Source organism: Prunus persica, chromosome G2 (assembly GCF_000346465.2).
Source record: "Prunus persica cultivar Lovell chromosome G2, Prunus_persica_NCBIv2, whole genome shotgun sequence".
NCBI classification, from domain to species: domain Eukaryota; kingdom Viridiplantae; phylum Streptophyta; class Magnoliopsida; order Rosales; family Rosaceae; genus Prunus; species Prunus persica.
In genome coordinates, this window is record NC_034010.1 from 14,876,039 (window position 1) to 14,895,014 (window position 18,976).

The 18,976-nt window shown below is 35.1% G+C and overlaps 3 protein-coding genes across 4 annotated transcripts; 1 reads left to right on the top strand and 2 right to left on the bottom strand.

Moving 5' to 3' along the window:
• Positions 83 to 763, bottom strand: LOC18787569 (glutaredoxin-C9). The gene has a single exon (XM_007219098.2). It carries the CDS (start codon positions 696 to 698, stop codon positions 240 to 242), a length of 459 nt encoding a protein of 152 aa, XP_007219160.1. The 5' UTR covers positions 699 to 763; the 3' UTR covers positions 83 to 239.
• On the bottom strand, positions 1,806 to 5,864 carry LOC109947619 (myosin heavy chain, embryonic smooth muscle isoform-like). 2 transcript variants are annotated; one of them, XM_020558201.1, is made up of 7 exons: positions 5,768 to 5,864; positions 5,189 to 5,222; positions 3,730 to 5,066; positions 2,919 to 3,086; positions 2,346 to 2,792; positions 2,193 to 2,261; positions 1,806 to 2,070 (listed from the first exon to the last, which is right to left on the bottom strand). In XM_020558201.1, the coding sequence occupies exons 2-7, from the start codon at positions 5,196 to 5,198 to the stop codon at positions 1,924 to 1,926; spliced, it is 2,178 nt and encodes a 725-aa protein (XP_020413790.1). In that variant the 5' UTR covers positions 5,199 to 5,222; positions 5,768 to 5,864; the 3' UTR covers positions 1,806 to 1,923. The 2 variants fall into 2 exon arrangements, with proteins under 2 accessions (XP_020413790.1, XP_020413791.1); XM_020558202.1 differs by lacking the exon at positions 2,919 to 3,086.
• Positions 7,009 to 11,679, top strand: LOC18785709 (uncharacterized protein SYNPCC7002_A1590). The gene is made up of 6 exons (XM_007218144.2): positions 7,009 to 7,403; positions 7,523 to 7,713; positions 7,818 to 7,863; positions 9,130 to 9,212; positions 9,329 to 9,445; positions 11,379 to 11,679. The coding sequence occupies exons 1-6, from the start codon at positions 7,184 to 7,186 to the stop codon at positions 11,448 to 11,450; spliced, it is 729 nt and encodes a 242-aa protein (XP_007218206.1). The 5' UTR covers positions 7,009 to 7,183; the 3' UTR covers positions 11,451 to 11,679.

The window sequence follows — 18,976 nt, forward strand, 5'->3', positions numbered from 1 at the left end:
CTCTGGCCAATTGTCCCGATTGCTTTTCTTGGTTAGGTTTTTTATCCATTGGCTGCAGCTATGGACTTTGGAAATCACAAAATGAAGAAAGACCGTCTTTATTTTGTTCAACAACAAATTCGTATCCCAAACTCTAAAATCTACACACAAGCTAGGAAAATGCCAACAATTCCTAAATTCCAGCAAAAAAGAGAACCCAACAATTCCAAAAAAATCTACATTAAAATGAAAAAGTAAGATCAAAGCCACAAGGCCCCAGCTTGTTTCAAAACGGGAACCAATTCCCCAGATATATGAGCAGCAATAACACTTTCCAATCCCCCAAACAACTCACCACCAATAAACACAGCAGGAAACATAACAACCACCTTTGATTTCGAACCACCACAAATCATCTCCAACTCCTTTGCAACAGCAATCTCGTCCTCCTTTCCCTCACCAACCTCGTACAGGGTTGGGTTGACACCGTGGCCTAAAAGCAATCGCTGCACTACATGTCCCATGCAGCACCCGCGTCTCGTGAACACGATCACCGCCGTCTCGGACACCATGTTCTTGATCATCACATGATCATTCCTTGTTCCTTGGATGATTTTGTCTTCGGCCGCCACAGCGGTCGGATTTGGACGTCTGATCAGTGGTACTACGGTGGTGGTGCCAATTGGTGCCCATGACTTGTATGGAATTGCTTGGTGCATTTTGTGTGTACTAATTAAGCAAGCTCAAGTAAGAGATCAGAGAGAGATTAGTATGTAATATAGAGCTAGTATATACATATATATATAACATTGAAGAAGGCAAAGAGGGTGACTTGGTTATTGAAAGAGTCCACGTCAACGGCAAGGTTAGGTATTCTTGTTTGTGCATGACGTTTACATTTGTGTCACATTATGCTTCTGAATACATACTGCTGCTGCTGCATATATTATAATAATAATATTTTGGAATTTTTTTTCTGTTTCTCTTGTGTGAAAATCAGAATTAATGTGCGTTTGTTGAATATTTGGGTCTCTCATTTTTTGTGTGTTGGTCCAATCAAATACGCACTTCTGGTGGTGCCAAAATAATAATAATATTGTGATTTCAAACGACGTCATGAACAATCATTTGTGATGTCCATCAAATAGAGAAAACTGTTTTGTTGTAGTTGTAGATGTAGCACCAGAACTACCCAATGAAATCCACAACGCGTCACAATGCCGTCCTCAAATTAAAGCAAATAAAAATCTATTAGGTCGGTTGCTGTTGGTGTGACGTTCTTTTTATGGGCTTCTGACTAAAGTTGTCTATGGATTAGTCTCCACACCAAAATGTAGGGAGCTTCTTCTATAATGAGAGGTTATAATCAGGGTTCAATCCAACAGTTTAATAATAGTTTTGTATTGAATTGAGTCTTTCGTTATAATCTCTAACCCTCATTCTAGCCTCCCTTCCAAAATGTAAGGGTGAACTCAGATGAATGTTGGGTTTAAATAGAAAGATTTTTAAAATTTGGGATCTCATCATCTCGCACACTTATAATTGGCTTGAACCTAAGACCACTTGGGAGCACAACAAAGGCCTGAGCCAATCCAACTAACACTTCTTTGTGTATATTTTTAAGAGAAGAGTGTAGGATGAATTTCATGGAGATCCCGTAATATTAAAATATTTAGAGAAATAGAAAATAAAAAAGAACAAAGAGATTGAGAAAATCAAAGGGTTAAGAAAGCAGCTGGGAAAATTTACTGAAGATTTTAGACTTAAAACTCAGTTATTTACTGAAGGCTAGTTCAATCAAAACAAAGATAATTAATCTTCTTCAGTTCCAAAGGGCAAAAAGATTATTTAGAGAAGTTTATATGCATCTTATGTACTTGAAAGAAACCCAAATTAATAAACTTCAAAGTCTAGGTAGGGCCACGTGGCCTTAACATAGCCACTTTAAACTTTAAGCCAATCATCGTCATCATCATCAGCAGCAGCAACATCAGCAACATCCAACTCTTCTGTGCTTTTCTTGTTGACATAATGAAGATACTCCATTTCACTGTTGATAGATGTAATCTCTTTCTTCGAACTCTCCTGATTCTAGTCAATCACAAAAAATAAAACAACAAAATAATATTAACATTTGAAAATAGGTTAATTAATGCATAATGAAAATAGGTTAATTAATGCATAATATGATTGATTATGGAAATTAAACAAACCTTTAGTTCTTTCGACAAATCTGCCACCACTTCTTCATTATGCTTTTGCTCTAAAGCAAATCTCTGATTCTGAAAGAAAAAATAATAATTACAAAAAGAATAATTAAGTAAATAAATTGATTTGAAGTTGAGAACAAGAAAAAAATAAATTACCATTTCTTGCAGTTGAATATCTCTATCCTTAAGAGCTTTCTCAAGTAATATCTTGTGCATTTCAGTCTGCCCTAGCTTTTGCTCAAGGCGTTTCTTAAGCTCCTTGCTTTGATCAGCTTCATTCTGCAGCTGAAGTACTTTCTTGTTAAGCTCTGCCTTCACAAGTTGTTCCTTCTGGCCAAAAACTATCACTTGTTGTCTTTTCATCAGCTCACTTTCCTCAAGAGCTTCCTTAAGCTGTATCTTTTCATCTTCAATCTTCTCAAGCTCTTTCTCAAGATGTTCCTTTTGAGCCTCACTCTTTGCAAGCACCTCCTTGAGCTCCTTCTTCTGGCGTTCACTCTCCTCGAGAGCTTTGTCGGCATCCAGCTTTCCATCTTTAATCTGCTCAATCATTTGCACAATCTGTTCCTTCTGAGTCTCACTATTTTCAACCATTTTCCTGATCTTTTTGTTTTGAAAATCACAGCCGGAAACAAGATTGCCCGATTAATCATTGAATAAAATTGTTTTTTCATTAAAAGAAAAGCTAGCTTAAGTAAAATGATTTTAAGTTGAGAAAAAGGAAAATACAATTTGCCCAAGATTTTTGTGAAGGCCTTCCTGGAGGTCCTTCTTCTGGAATTCACTCCCCTCAAGAGCATTTTTAAGGCCTAACTTTGCAGCTTCAGTTTGCTGAAGCTCTTTCATAAGATTTTGATTCTGAGCCTCACTCTTCTCAAGCAATTCTTTAAGATTCCTCTTTTGAGATTCAACAAGAAGAAGAAGACAAGAATCATTATTGTTATTCAAATTAAAATATCAAACTACATCAATCATGATAGAGTCCTAATCATTTTGATTTTAGTCTCCTAATTAATTTTTGAGAAATTTATAATAAAACCTATTTCTTGCATTGATTTTATGTATAAACACTAAAAGCTATAAATTGAAGAAAACAAACACAAAAAGGACCCCATTGATGTGTGAAATACTATTATTATCTTTACATTATGATTTTTAGAAAGAAAAAAACTTCAATGGTAATGTTGTAATGTTTAGGTTTTTCAAGGCTAGTATGGTATATTTGGTCCTTTTTGAAAAGTCAAAATGAGCTTTTTCATAAGGTTTGAATATTATAGGGCTTTTTTATATTTTGGGTCCTACTTATGGACTTACATGTGAAAAGCCCTAATTTTTTTTTTTTTTAATATAACATAGGTACAGAATTTTAGGTCCTTTAGGTTAAGTGTGCATTATGATATACACAATTTAAAACCTACTTATACATTCAAATTAATAAGAATAACATCTTATTTAAGGATAACAATCTAATTTCCTGTTACTTAATCCAAAAAAATAGCCAAAGTAAATTTATAATTCGAGTGGAGAACAAGAAAATTACCATTTGATCCAACTGCATCTCATTCCGATGAAAAGCTTTTACAGTGTGCTGTTGTTCTTCGTCGAGGTATTGCTTATTCATCTCCAGCTCCTCTTTGAGAGCTTTCTTCTGACATTCACTCTGCTCAAGCTTTTTCTCAAGATCATTCAAAAGCGTTTTGTTTCGACGACCTTCAGTCTCCAGCTCAAGCACTTTCTGCTTAAGCTCCTCCTTCTCAGTCTCACTATGCTTACGCTCTGACACAAGATCTCCCGTTTTAGATCGAATCTCCTCGAGTTCTTTCTCGAGACGTTTCTTTTCAATCTCAATCCCAACAAGCTCTTTCGTCCGACGTTCACTATGCGCAAACTTTTTCTCAAGATAATCATTACGCAGTTTGTTTTGATCTGCTTCCCTCCACAGCTGAAACAATTTATCATTAAGGTCTTTGTTCTCAATCTCCTTAATCTTCACTTGACTACTCAGCTCAAGCATTTTCTTCTCAAGCTCCGTCTTATCAGCCTCACTCCGCCAAAGCTCTCTCTCAAGATCTCCCATCTCAGCCTTAATCATCCCCAGGTCTTCCACAATATATCCCATTTGAGCCCGAATCTCCTGAAGCTCTTTCGCAAGATCTTCCTTTTCACCCCGAAACGCCTCAAGCTTTTTCTTTTCAGCTTCACTCTCCGCAAGAGTTTTCTCAAGATCACTCTTAAGGTTTTTGTTTTGAACAGCTTCACTCTGCAGGTTAAGCACTTTCTGATTAAGCTCTTTGCTCTGAAGCTCTTTCTTCTCAGCTTCATCCTGCAGATCAAGAAGTTTCTTCTTAATCTCTTTCTGATAATATTCCATCTTCTCAATCTGTCCCTCAAGATTTTTCTTTTCAGCGTGAATCTCCTTAAGCTCTTTTACAATATCTCCCTTTTCAATCTCACTCGCCTCAAGCTCCACCTCAAGCTCTCTCCTCCAACACTCACTCTGCTCAGCATCTTCCTCAAGGATTTGCTTATCTACCCCAAGCTGCTCAATCTGCTTCATAAGATCCACCTTGTCAGCCCAAAGCTGTTGGTTCCGATCAACTTCACCCTGCAGCACAAGCATTCTCTGAGAAAAATATTTGTTATTAAGTTCCTTTTCCTTCTGCAACTGAAGCACTCTCATTCTAAGCTCCATCTTATCAACTTCCATCTGCTTAAGCTCCGTCCCAAGATCTAAATTTTGAGCCTTAGTCTTGTCAAGACATGCATTAAGCCCTCTCTTTTCAGCTTCCAACTGCACAAGTAGTTTCTTATGCTCAATCATCTGAGCTTCAAGCGATTTCAAGGCCTGCTGGTGACTTGATTGAAATTGAAAGTATCCTATTTTACAACATACATAACATGAAAAATAATATAAGTTAGTTATCTTGCAGCCCTTTCTAAAGGCAAAGGGTAATCAGAAACCTTAATTGTGAAAAACAAAAACCAAAAAACAGACTCACCATACTCCATTTCTACGTACCGAATTGTGAGCACCTACAATTCAGAAAACAAAACTCCCAGGTTATAATTTAGCACATAGTAATTGAAGTATACCAATACAAATAGCATATTAGAATTTTCATATGTACATGTACGTTCTTAGCAGAAAGATCTGCAAATTAAACAATTGTAAATACTATGTAATTCTATGCATCAGTGTTACACGAACAGATGTGAGAATACACTTGAGATTTCTCGTCTATACACAAATCTTCTCGATCAAATGCTTGTTTTACACACTCAAAAACAATAAAACTCAAATTATTCTAACTTCCACCCGTACAGGGAAGCATCTATCAATTCGTTTCAAATACCTTAATTCTATTTCAATATAAATCGACCAATAAAGTCAATCATGTCAGTTTCTCGAAATTTTTTGGTATTAAAATTCCAGTTTTGGAAGCCCTTCTTCCGCAAATTGAGTGATTTTGGATCCAATGGAAAGAGGATAAAGCCCTTTAAAACTTTGATTTTGGATCCACAAAGTGATTCATGAAAACAGAAAAAAGATTAGGTGTAAGAAGGAATTCAGTACTCACAGTACGTAACAAGAAGATCCAAGTTCCAAGCTTCGGTTTTGTCCCTTCTTCTAGGTTGAATGGAGATAGCTAGGGTTTGGTTGGGTGCGTGTTTTATACGGACGATTTTCCTTTCTTTTCTTGTTGTATATATATAACGTGGGAAAGGGGTTATATCTCCCAAAGCCAATTACAATTCTAACTGGATACAACATTATTAGTAACAATATAATAATATTATTAACGGAAGAGATAGATTCGGGTTATTAGACTTGGTTATCTTGGAGGAATATGATTCCAATATTATCAGCAGGATTTTGGCTTTTGTATTCCATGAGACTTCCTTATTGGAGAAGTTATTATCGGGACACTTAAGAATTTGAGAATAAGGAATTGAAATTGAATCAATGGTTGATCTGATTCTTAATTTTTAGGGTATTAAATTATGAATTTTATCATAGATTCTTATAATTTTTTATTTCGTATGTGTTAATAAACATAGAGGAAATAAGGAATTGGAATCATTTCAATATCTATATATTAATAATAAGTAACATGCCATTAATTTTTTTTACGAAAACAAGAACAACAAACTAACTGGAGCCGGTCAAAGTGATAAGTTCAACCTTTCTCATATTGTTGAGAGAATGATCCGAATCCACAAAGTGTTATTTGCACACCCTCTATGCTCTATAGTATTTTTACAAAATCCTATGAGGTTTTAGAAATTACACTAAACTCTCTCACATATCTCAAATTGTTTTCACGGAACTCAGTCCTTTAATTTTTTTTTTATTAAAAATTTAATTTTTTTAATATTTTAAAAAACTTCTCCAAATGACAAAATCAACCTCAATAATTAAGCTTTAAGGGTATATGTGCAATTCAATCTTTGAGTATCATTTGGAGTATTTTTATTTTTAATTTTTTATGATATCAACCACTTTTAGGTGCAAAATTAACGGAAAGGATTTTGTGAAAAAAATTTGAAATTTTAGTGGGTGTTATATAATTTTTGAAATCTTAAGGAGTTTTGCATAACACGTATAGAATATATATATATATATATATATATATTTTAAATGAATTATTTTTGCACTATAATTTATAGTAAGAACGACTTCTTCGAGAGAAACAGTATCTACATAAAAACATAATTTCATGCAGATATTGACATTTTTTTATTCACAAAATTCTAGTGATGAGAAAAAAAAAAAATTTAATTAAATGCAGCAGTTAAATTTGGTAGATTATTTGTCTTATCCTGTTATCCTTCACCACTCAACTGCTTCTTCTTCCTCTGCTTCTCTCATCTGATAAGCGGACACAAACCTCCCAAATTCAAATCTTTTTATAAATAAATCATTTCCTAATTATTTTTGCTTCCTTTTCGGGGCAAATATTTAAATATTTATTTTATAATATAAAGAAAAAAAAATGGCACTGAGCTCGTTCTCTATAAAATTTGGTTCCATTTCGTGTCCGTACGAAAATCTGAGGAACGGGACGTCTCCGAGACTGAAACTCAAACATGTGCTTTTCGCTTTCGCTCCCCCGAAACCCTCGCTTCATATTTCGGCCGATTTGACACCGAAAGCGCGCTTCGTCGCTCGGCGAACCGAATCGGTATCGGTTCCGCAGCTCCAGCGGCCTCTAAGTAATGTTAGAATGACATTTCGGATTTCTTTCTATGCAATTTCATGGTTGTTTTCTCAATTTTGTCCAATTTTGTTTTTTTTTGGGAAATTTATGGTTTTTTGTTGTTGGGGTTTTCAGGTGAGTATATGAGCTTACCGGCGAGTCAATACTCGGTTTTAGATGCAGAGAGGATCGAGAGAGTTGATGAGAATACATTCAGGTGCTATGTGTATAGGTTCAAGTTCTTTGCATTTGAGGTTTGCCCTGTTCTTCTGGTTAGGGTCGAAGAGCAGCCCAATGGCTGTTGCATTAAGCTCTTGTCCTGCAAGGTGTGTGTAGTTTTATTCTTCATTTTTAATGTTTTCTCTTTTAAAAAAATTTATGAATATTATCATGTGCCCTTTTGTTTCTCATTTATGCTTTGTTGTTACAGCTTGATGGCTCACCCATCGCGGTTGCGCAGAACGACAAGTTTGATGGTGAGTGAGTTTTTGCTTAGTTTTATGAGATAGTCAGAATTAGAATTATGTAAAGCCCGTTCTGTTGAAACAAATTTGTGGAGGTTGATTACAGCATGTTGCTATAACTATACTACTTTAATATTGCAAAATATTCTTGAGGGTTCAAAACATATTAGTGCACTCTATTTTCGTTTATTGTGGAAACAGGTTAGCCATCATTGAGCTTCATAAGAACAATCATCAATGATTGCCTGCTTAATTTCGAATAGTTGTTTCACGAGAAGCGGAACAAGTTCTGAGGTTTATTAATTCATGGTCTCGTGAGTACCTAGTATAATTTAGTAACACATACAGAATCAATTCATGTACTAGTAATCAATGCATCCTGCAACCTTTTGATGTCACACAAACTTCTTCCATTTGTCGGGGTGTAAGTGAGCTGGGTGGTCGTTTAAGCTCTTCTGAGTACATGCATAACCAAGCTCAAGCTCAACTATACTAGGTACTCATGAGGGTCGAAACCATGAATTAGTTAACCTTAGAATTTACTCTGCTTCTTGGTTTGGAAAGGCCTGGTATGGTTCATTGTCTGCTTCTTGATGTAAATATCAGAATTCTGAATTGGTCGAGGCACGATTGGATAACTTAGATAACTGAATGAGCTCGACGAAGCCTTTATTGAGGAGCTCCCAAGTAGTTGTCAAGAGGCTCAACTCATTTACATCCCTATCTATTTCTCTTTAGTAAGCCTTGGGGGCATGCAAGATAATTTTTTTTCAAACTTGAACTGAAAAGGAAATTAATCAACTCTGAAAGTGGATGCGTCAAAGCTTAAGGTTGTTGAGGTCTTTGCACGAATCCAGATATTTACCCCTTCACAGATTTTAGAGTGAATCAATTGGTTATTTATGGTTTATCTGTTTCACAAATTTCTGCACCAATCAGTTGTGTATGCGTGGCTTTTCCGCAGTTGTGAAAGCTGGCTGACTGCCAATGACTGCAGAAGGAAACTGTCATCATCTGAAATAATGGTATTCACTGATTAATATTGGTTAAACTTATTGGTCAAAAAATGTCCATCTGCAGAATGGTTCATGCAGAGTGTTTGTAGAGATAGTAGGGAAGGTGAATCGTGGTAGTGTATTTGGTTTCATTTCTCAATGATGAAAACATTTAATATTAAAGAGTTTCATTTCTACTAGAGAAGGCATTCGTTTTGTTGAGTCATTTGATTTATACTTCTTTTCAGGAGTTCTTTGACATTGATTTGGTATGGGAATGCAGCTTTTATGGTGAATCAAATATCATGCACTAACAACCAAAGCAACTCCTCACTACAGCAACTCAGATCAGATACTGTCATTGAGGTGTATATTGCAAGATTTTTTTGTTTATTTAAATTTTCTATATATTGTTGCATAACTATGCTAATTGATATTTTACTATGTCTGGAAACTAACTTGGATTGTTTTGTGAAATTAAGGTGAGCATTGAGATTCCTTTTGCATTTCGTGCAATCCCAGCACAAGCTATTGAATCATCCGGGACCCAAGTCCTTGAACAAATATTAAGAATTATGCTTCCCAGGTTTATGTCGCAGGTTAGTGGAAATTTCTTCGATACTGTTTTGCAGTTTGTCCTTCTGTTGGTTTTTATTTTTTATTTATTTTTTATTTTTAAATCTATTGATTTCAAAACCAATCTGACCATGGCCTCTGAAGTATACATTATTTTAAATTGGAAATAAATATAAAATTGTCTTAAAAATTTCCTTTTTAGATGGGTAAATTGGAATAAATTCAAACCTTTGCTATTTGCATGTAAATTGTTGGCTTCTTTCCTTCTTTTTTGATGGATGGGCTGATAGCATAATGTTTATGCTTATTTTAAGAATTGGATTGCTTTGTTCTGTCATTAGTCACAGTTTCTCTTTCACAATCTTTGTTTTTTTTCTTTAGTAATACAGTTCAAGATAAATGAACTCGAGTTGTTGTAAGCCAAAGCTTGAATGGCCTTTGATTTGACCAAAATAAGAAGTAAAAAAATCCCTATGTAAGTGCACTGATGAAAAAAGGGCTTTGGCTATGACAACAAACTGGTTCATGTGCACTGCAATGTGTTTCATTTGCATTACAGAATTCTATTGAATCAAAATTGATTTTCACATTGTATCTCATTCCAATTGAGCCATGGAGGACATGAAAGATGAGTATAATTGATAAAAGAAGTAAGCAAGAATTTGGTATAACATAATGGATGGAATTGATTTAAAGCAAGGGTTCAAAATGAAGCAAAATGTAAAATTCTATAATTTCAGTGAATAAAATCATTGAGAAACATTTTTTCATGGGATTCATTAACATATGTGAATTTGTTAGCCATGACCCAAGTTGATATACAGTCGCTCTCACTCTGTCTGTCTGTCTGTCTCTCCCTCTCTAGGTTTCAGTTTCCCAGTAGTTTTCTTGCAGATTAATTTTGCATCAGTAGGAGAACGATGTCGTATGCTCTTGGGCTGTCTTGGCACATAGTAAATCTTGTGAACTGCTTTCTCAAATTATTTATGGATTGGATTGGCACAACTTGGCTTGGGGCAAACACCTGTCAAAGGCTTTTGAATTTTGATCTTTGGAGTGGATATTGTTAGGACTCAAAATGCCACATTGGAAAACTAGCATATGTTGGGATGGTTTAAGAGCTATTGGGGGCCCTTCCCTTACAAGCCAGTTTTTAGGGGCAAGTTTTACCCATGGACTCCTAACATTGGGTATCAGATTCTAGTTTCACCTCACAACTGGGCCAGACTCCCTGGAAGGGGCAACTTATAGGCTAGATCAAGGTGGCTGGTATTATGTATGGGCATAATATTGAGTTGCCGAATACTAGTGGGTAAGTGAGAGCCATCTCAAAGGGAGGAAATGGAAAGGCCTACCATCGGGCCAGTATCGATAGAGTGGGTAGACGAGGAGGTTGGGTACGGAAGCATAGTGGAATGTTAGGGCTCAAGATCCCACATTGGGAAAAAAAACATATTTTGGGATGGTATAAGAGCTCTTGGGCACCCTTCCCTTACAAGCCCTTCTTTAAGGGCTAGTTCTACCCATGGGCTCTTATGAGATATGTAACGTTGCTTTGTTCCATAAAAATTATTTAAATGGTGTTTTTGTTTTTTATATGTACTTTTTGATTGTGGATACTCATTGTTCAAACTCCACGGTGCACTTTTGATGCTTGACTGCCAGCACCACAATGGAATTAGCTCTTTTATCATAGATGTTATAAGATCAGCCTTCGGATTTAGGGTGTCTATTTCACTTCACTTGTAAGAAGATAGTTCGAAGAACAATTCATGGATTTTGACACTTACAGGACATGATTTAGCATTTCAAATTATGATAAGATGTGACATCATACATTTCTGTGGAAGTTTGAAGGCGTAACATTCAATTTTGAAAGTTAGGATCCTTGCAAATTTTACCTCTCAAGATTTTCCTTGTGATATACTTGGAATGCTCACATAATTTTTGGTGCAGCTTGTGAGAGATTATCGAGCATGGGCTTCTGGTGATAGATCAAGGCAGCCTCTTGGCACTGGTGAGATATGAAATTGTAGATAATAAGCGCTTGCGAGTTCTATTGGCCTCTTGTATTATGTTTGCTGTTCTGTTATACACAGTGCGAATCATTTCTGCACACTTGTTTTAATTCTCTATTTTACTAGCTTGGTTTGTTCAAGAGGGAAAAAGATCAGGTAAATGTATCAAAGAAATGAATTTTCTGATTTGTTGACCTAGATTGCTCTACCAATGTCATCAGTAACATATTATCGACTCACTCTCTGTTACTCCTACAATTCCTTGCGTTTAGATGCTGTACCTCTTTGCAAGCCTAAGAGGCTTTTAAGACTGGATCGTTTTAACTGAACCAAATCTAGTTTTGGAGGGACTCTATTTACACCTTCTAGCCATCTTTGGAGGCCCGGTTATTCTGCCCGCCTATGTCCAAATCTTGATATCATATGTTATCATCTTTTTTTTTTTTTGGGGGGTCAGAAGACCTTTATTATCTTTTATTCTCAAAATATTTATAATAAAAATATAAAAATATAAAAATAAGCAAACGAAAAGACCCCAGAAGCTACCCAATAGTCATTTTTTTCTTTGGTCGAAGGAGCCAAATTAGGCCACCCCGTAAGGATGTACTCTTCTCACCTACAAGTGATATCACCTTCTTTGTTTTTATTGTTTTTGGACGAGTTAAAGAAACATTTCTTCGAGGCTGGTCTTTGTAGGAAGGTGACTTTGCACAGTTTCTTATTTGTTTTGTATTACTCTTAAGAAGAAAAGTAAATAAATGTATCAATGAAAATGAATTGCTTCTAGAACGAAGGTCTCACATCTGCAAAGACACATTATTTATACAGCAGAATACCATTAAATAGAAGGCCCAAGTGTTAACTGAAGTGGACATGAACCACTTCTCCCCATTAGTAGCAACCCTTAGAAGTTCCCAAACATCAGAATAAACTAAGCCAACAACACCTCCATTGCTGCCGACCTCACCACTCTCGCCTCTCCTATCATGGCTCTTAGGGGTGGGCACTCAAACCGGCGAATTGGAAATCCGAGTCAAACCGCACCGAACCAAATCGGAAAAAAACCGAGTTGACCAAAAAGTCAACAATCGGTCAAAAACCGAACCGGACCAATTTGGATCTATTTCGAATCCGGTTCCATGTCTTCAAAAATCAAACTGGGTTGAACCGAACCGGTCAAATTAAAAATATATATAATTTCAATGTATATTTATATTTAATGCTATATTTTTAAATTTCACAAAAAAAAATTATTTATCCAAGTTCAATTTCAAAATATCTCTCTTTTCTAACTTTAATATTTATTTTTATATGAAATTGAATAATTTGTTAATTTTCAAGTAAAAAAATAATATTTCAGTTGAGAATTGTATTAAAAAAATAATTTTAAAAAACATTTTTATAATCCGGTTCAAAACCGAATTGGAACTGGAACTGGACAGAAATCGGTTCAACCTGAACCGAACAGTTTTTGAATTTTTTTTTAATTAAAATCGAACCAAACCAAATTGGATGAATAGTGCTGGATCAGTTTTAATTTAAGGCAAAACCCGGTCCAACCCGAACCGTGCCCACCCCTAACTGCTCCGGTCACTTGGTTTTTCCCATAGAGAAAACTCCGTACCCTTTTTAGTTATTATTTCTCAAAGATTCAATCAAACTAATTTAGGTATTGGAGGGTCTTTGGCCAACACCTCCTCGTGGTGTTTTTTTTTTTTTTACTCCTGTTTGATATTACAAAAATCGAAGAAGAGAGAGAAAGAAGCTCAAGGAGTGAAGGATTTTCAAGCGAATATTCTCCCGTGAGAAATTTGCACAAACAATATATATTCAACTTTATATAAAGGCTAGTACATAATTTACAAGCATAACATTTTTCTATTAATCTTTTATCTTTTGCTGCCTGGGTACTGTTCCTAAACAAAAATACCACATGCCCATTCTCTATAAGAGCACTTTCACCGTGCAGCCCTTGCCAGGGCAGGAGGGGGGCCCAAGCCCCGTTTCATGGTTCTAGTGTGCTTAAGCCTCAAGCCTGGACAGGCCCGAAGGCAAGAATAGCCTGGCTATTACCTGGGTTTGCTGACTTCAGCGATGGCATCAGCAACGAAAAAAAATCTTAAAAAATACTAAAAATTTCAGAATTTTTAAAAAATAAATACTTAGTCATAGTCTTCACTTCCCACACCAAAACTCTATACAAATTCCTCTCTTCATATCTCATGTGAATAGTGGTTGCCATGACAATAGGTGGAAACACCATAAGCCTTTTGCAATGGCTATCACTATTCATGTGAATTGTTACAGCCCTTGTCTTTTACCATGACAAATGGTTGAAAGTGCTCAAATTATTAAATACTTCCGCCCACTTGTAAACAAAAAGGAAGAATCCTGAAGACAACCTGATGAGAACTCACCTGTCTTAATTTGGGTAACAGAGAGACGGCATATTCCCTTGACACAACTAGACATAAACAAACACCCAAGTGAAATGTCTCATGGACCCAACCACACACCCTCTCTTTCATGTTCCACACCCAAAATCTCTATCCAAAACTTAGGATTCCAAATCCCTTATCCCTTCCCACTTTTAAAACCCTAAAAACCCAAGAAGCCTTGTGGGGCTGCAATGTGATTTAGTTTTCCAAAAAGGCCACTAATTCTGACCTAATTTTATTCTCCACATGGAAGAGTAAGACCAAGCCCTAGATAACTCCAAGGGACCAAAGTGTGATGGAGGAAATGATTTTCTGGCTTCTTGGAGATGGAGTTTTGCTGAAACCCTAGAGAATTGAGAGGAGACAATCTGCATGGAGTTGAGCAAAACTTAGACAGATTACCTAACGTATCCTACACTGTTTTCTCCTTTCCGATGCCTTTGTCCATATGTTTAATGGACACATGTAAATAATTGTACTTGTATTACGGCTTTGGGCACTCATTCTACCTAATGGAAAATGGCATGTCTGGAAATTCATTGCCAAGTAGCCACATTTTTCATATTTCTTTATATGTTTCCATCATTTTGTGTTTGTTTCGCTTGTTGGGATATCAATATTTTATTTCGATTTATTTATTTAATTTTTTCCGAAACGTGTGTCATGTTATATTTATTACCTATTACTTTTGATTAAACGTCAATGTTATGAAATTTTAATGTGGCAAATTATGGTTTAATTTCACATCACATTACTAATTAGATGTCCTGTCATTTAATCAAAATGACCATTTTACCCATTAGCATTTCTCCTTTTCATTTTCTTATATAATTCCTCCCAACTCTATCTATCTTTGCCACTCAAAATTTTTATTTTTAAAAAAAAAAAAAAAAAAGAAAAGGTCAAAATCACTCCACATCAACATATATATAACTCTATCACTCAATTCCCGTTCCAATTCTCTGACTCATACCTTGGAAGCTCCATTGCTGGTCGACAGTCCACCATGGCAAGGCTCTTTGTTTCCACTTGTTATTGTATTCTATTTTTGTTGCTTTTTCACTAGATCAAGAAGAGCGATATGAAATTACCAGATTTACCTGTTTGCATATCTTATCAGAGAGAGATTAAAAAAACGATTGGTTTATTTATTTATTTTTAGATTTATTATTTTATCCAATATAGGAGTTCAAATTATAAAAAAAAACTTTTTATGAAATGAATTTTAGAAACACACCAAAAACTTTTTTTGTTTTTTTTTCCTAAAACAAACCCAACCCCAAAATCTCATATATAAAAAACCCAAAATACTCAATAGGGCATCAAAGTAATTTAATAATCAAAATTAAAATTAATATGGTCAGCTGTCATTTTTCGGATTTGTTTATAGAAATTAGATAGTGTAGGGTTGATCTATATCATTAGTACTAAGAATGAGTATATGACTAAATATCACTTTATTTTTTCATAAAAAAGCCCCAATTTAAAAAGAAGTAATCAAACCTAAAATAAGGCCGTGATTGATTGCATTGTAGAGCCTTTTGAGAACTAACCATTTTTATAGACATAAACAAACGGGAGCTTTAATAATGAAGTGCTTATGTTGAAAGTGAGTGTTCAATTTTGCCGTTCAATAATAATTCTAAAATTAATCGAATAAATATTAAAGAATCCCTTACTATAACTCCTCATTATATTCTCCCCATAAACGGATGTTGCTCTCTTTTGAATATAAAACAATAGAGCCATGCTTGTTAGGTTAGCATTTTAGGGGCTACATTTGTTTGTCTTTGTTTCTTTATCTACAAAAGTTTGGTGGTCTATCCACTTATTTGCTAAAGGTCAAAGCAAACGCATGGGCTTTCATTTCACATAATTAATAATGGGAGATGGAACGCAATGTGTCGCCATGCAGAAGCAGCAGATGCACGTGGGCTCCACTGTAACATTCTTTCTTTGTCAGCATGCATGACAGATCCAATGCAGGCAGGACACCTGTACCTACATATGCATATTTCTAGATTACGACAACAGGAGAATTCTTTATAATTCTTATCCTGCTCTATTATTAGCTTGAAAAAGAATAAAAACATCAAAACAGTTTGGAAAGTACCTATAAGCCCTCGAGGAGCATTAGATTAGGAAGATCATAGCTCCTTCTAGCTTTGTCCACATGAACTTTTACCCAATATCCTCCAAATAATATATAAAATGCGTATAATACACACACAACAATAATTCCAGTGATAAGGAATTGTTTCAATATAGAGAAATATATTTCGAGGATCGATGGTGATCACTTTATCTACAAATGTTTTATGTCATCTTTCTATATTATAATACGTGAACACAGAGTGAAATTATTAAGGTCATATTTGGTATGTCTTATTGAATTGGATTGGGTTAAATAGAATTTGAAATCCTTGTTTGGTAAGAGACGGGACTAACTTAAATGAGATTGTGTAGTCCAATAGTGAAAAAAACGCATTACTCACTCGTCTAATACAGTGAGTCTGAAAAGTGGTTCGCTAAAAAACACGCTAGCTAAATAGAACACGTGAGTCCGACGCCTCTCTTTGAAAAATATTAGAATTTTATTTGTTTTAGATCTTTGAATGGTTTTTTTTTTTTTGCAGCATTTATTTTTTTTATAGATAAAAATCCTTAATTAAATTTAAATATTACAATAATTATTTTGATATTGCATTTGGAAAATCAAACTATAGTAATTTACAAATGTTTGATATTTTTTTGATATTGAAACAAGTTTAATAATTCATGATGTGATGCTTTCTTTATCGCAAGTAATTTTTATTTTGTCAAATTATATTTTTCAGTTTGAAGTCAAAAGTTAAATATACATAAATTATACATATATATGTATATAATTTTTTTAATTATTATTTTACCTGGTCCCTGAAAAACCTAGAATTATATAGAGTTAGCTTAGCTCCTTTAACAATGTTTTGACCAACTAAGATGAATCTTGAGAAGCCCCCAAAAAAAAAAAAATCATAATTTTATTCTTTATTTTAAAAAAAAAGAAATTTTATTTGTTTTCTTTTTATTATTGTTTTAAATCTTTCTTTGTTTTTGCCAGATATTGTTATAAATCTTTGAATTGGGGTTCTTTGTAGCATTTATTTATCTTTTAGGTCAAAAACCCAAATTAAATTTAAGAATTATTTTTTAGTTCGACACAGCACCAAACATAGATCTTCACTATTTTTATAGTGCAGCTCCTTAGTCCGACGTAGCACTAAACGTAGCTCAGTACTTAATCCAGCTTAGACCAATCCAAACTAATCCAAAATAGTCATAGTATTTAGTCCAGTCCATGACAGTCCGCCGTATCAAACTACCCTTAAAGGACCAGTGTGGTCCAAGCCCAACACCCCCAACAACCCACCTTCCCTCCCCCCTTCTCCCAATTTTTATATTAACAAATATGTTGTAAAATAACTGGGATATGTGCGAATATTGAGCTGCACGTAAAGTAGATGAGACACAGTATTTAACGAGGTTCGGCTATGCCTACGTCCCCGGAGAGCAGCAGTAGTAACTTTTCCACTATGTAAAATAATAGGGCTACAACTTTAGTGTTTACAATAAGTATGGCTCACTCAATTTTCTCTCTTGGAGAATTTCTCTCTTGCTTTCTTTCCTCTCAACTCACTCACCTTCTTTCTTCCTTCTCTTCCTTTCTTTCTTTCCTCACTCATTCTTCTCTTCATTTTGGTGTGTCTTACAAGTGAATGAGCAAGCCTATTTATAGGCAAAGTAAAAGGCTTCTAATGGAGATATAATGATTTCTCCCCAACATTATAATTTCATCTTTTGACTAATCATCCCACTTCTAACACCATCATTTCTTCTTTTGACTACCATACTCAACACCATCATTTTTCTTCTATCATTTCTCTTTATGTGGGCTTCACCAATATTATTTACAACACTCCCCCTTGGAGACCACAAATGACATGTCGGTTGCATCATTAAAGATTTGCTTGGAGAAAACCCAATGAGGTAGAAAACTGATGGAATGAAGAAGATTACAGTAATCAGTGCAGCATAGTTCTAGATGCTCCCCCTGATTAATATCTCCCCCTGATGTCTTCATGACTATCTTTTGGAGTGAGAATCTTTCGGAGTGAGTGGAGGATATAACCATTAATAATTCTCGTAGTTGAGTAAGTAAATATATTTCCAGTGAGCTATCTCTATGTAAATCATAGAAATTTTCAGAGTCCGCGTTTCTAACAAAACTTGGGCTATTTGTAAGTTCACTTGAAAGAATATGCCCGTACATGGTGTTATGCGGAGATAGCATCAAATATACCTCACATCATCCCAAAATGATGGTGATGGAGTTGAGCCCTATCTGGAAAATATGATGTCCGGTCCAATATACTTCCGGAAAATCATTAAAGTGTCCAACGGATAATCCTCATAAAAATGCTTCAATACTTTCTTAGTATAAGCAAGAATCTCGTTGGCATGATGCTCGATCCTTAAGTCGAGATAAATATTTCTTGAACTCTTCAGAAGCTTTAATGTGTTGCAGACACATTATAATCCATGTACTCACTGAGACAATTTATGCACATTAGTATTGAGTATAGATTTTGTGCTTCAGGCACATATCCTTCAGGGATTTGCTTCATGCAATTTCAATCCTTTCAAGGATTTTGTTTAAAGGGATTAAACTTTATGACACATTATATAGCTTTAACCCGGCTATTTATACATCTTTAGGGAATCACTACTGGTGATATGCTCCGTGCATTTAATAACCCTTAAAGATAACATGTTGGTCTCCGTAAATGTGTAATAAGGAGGCACAATTCAATCTGTAAATATGGAGAAAACCCAACATTCCTTGTTTCTGCCAGAAACATTGTGTCATACAAAGTAGGCATATTCCCTTTTATTCCGAACACCCAAGTATAACTTTCAGTATTAACAAATTTTGGGGTTCGTATTGTGGGTTTGTTCTTTCACGTTCATTCTCATCTATAATGGAATTACCTCATTCCATTTTGGCCAATGATATTGTCGACATTTAATAATTGAACGTGGTTCCAATCAACACAGCCCA

Excerpts from the sequence above, each read along its gene's own strand:
- LOC18787569 (XM_007219098.2), bottom strand. The coding sequence starts at position 698 with ATGCACCAAGCAATTCCATACAAGTCATGGGCACCAATTGGCACCACC.
- LOC109947619 (XM_020558201.1), bottom strand. Across the intron at positions 2,793-2,918 it reads ACAAAAATCTTGGGCAAATT|ATCAGGAAAATGGTTGAAAA; the intron begins GTATTTTCCTTT and ends CAAAACAAAAAG. Across the intron at positions 2,071-2,192 it reads ATTTGTCGAAAGAACTAAAG|AATCAGGAGAGTTCGAAGAA; the intron begins GTTTGTTTAATT and ends GTGATTGACTAG.
- LOC18785709 (XM_007218144.2), top strand. The coding sequence starts at position 7,184 with ATGGCACTGAGCTCGTTCTCTATAAAATTTGGTTCCATTTCGTGTCCG. Across the intron at positions 7,714-7,817 it reads TTAAGCTCTTGTCCTGCAAG|CTTGATGGCTCACCCATCGC; the intron begins GTGTGTGTAGTT and ends TTGTTGTTACAG. Across the intron at positions 7,864-9,129 it reads GCAGAACGACAAGTTTGATG|CTTTTATGGTGAATCAAATA; the intron begins GTGAGTGAGTTT and ends ATGGGAATGCAG.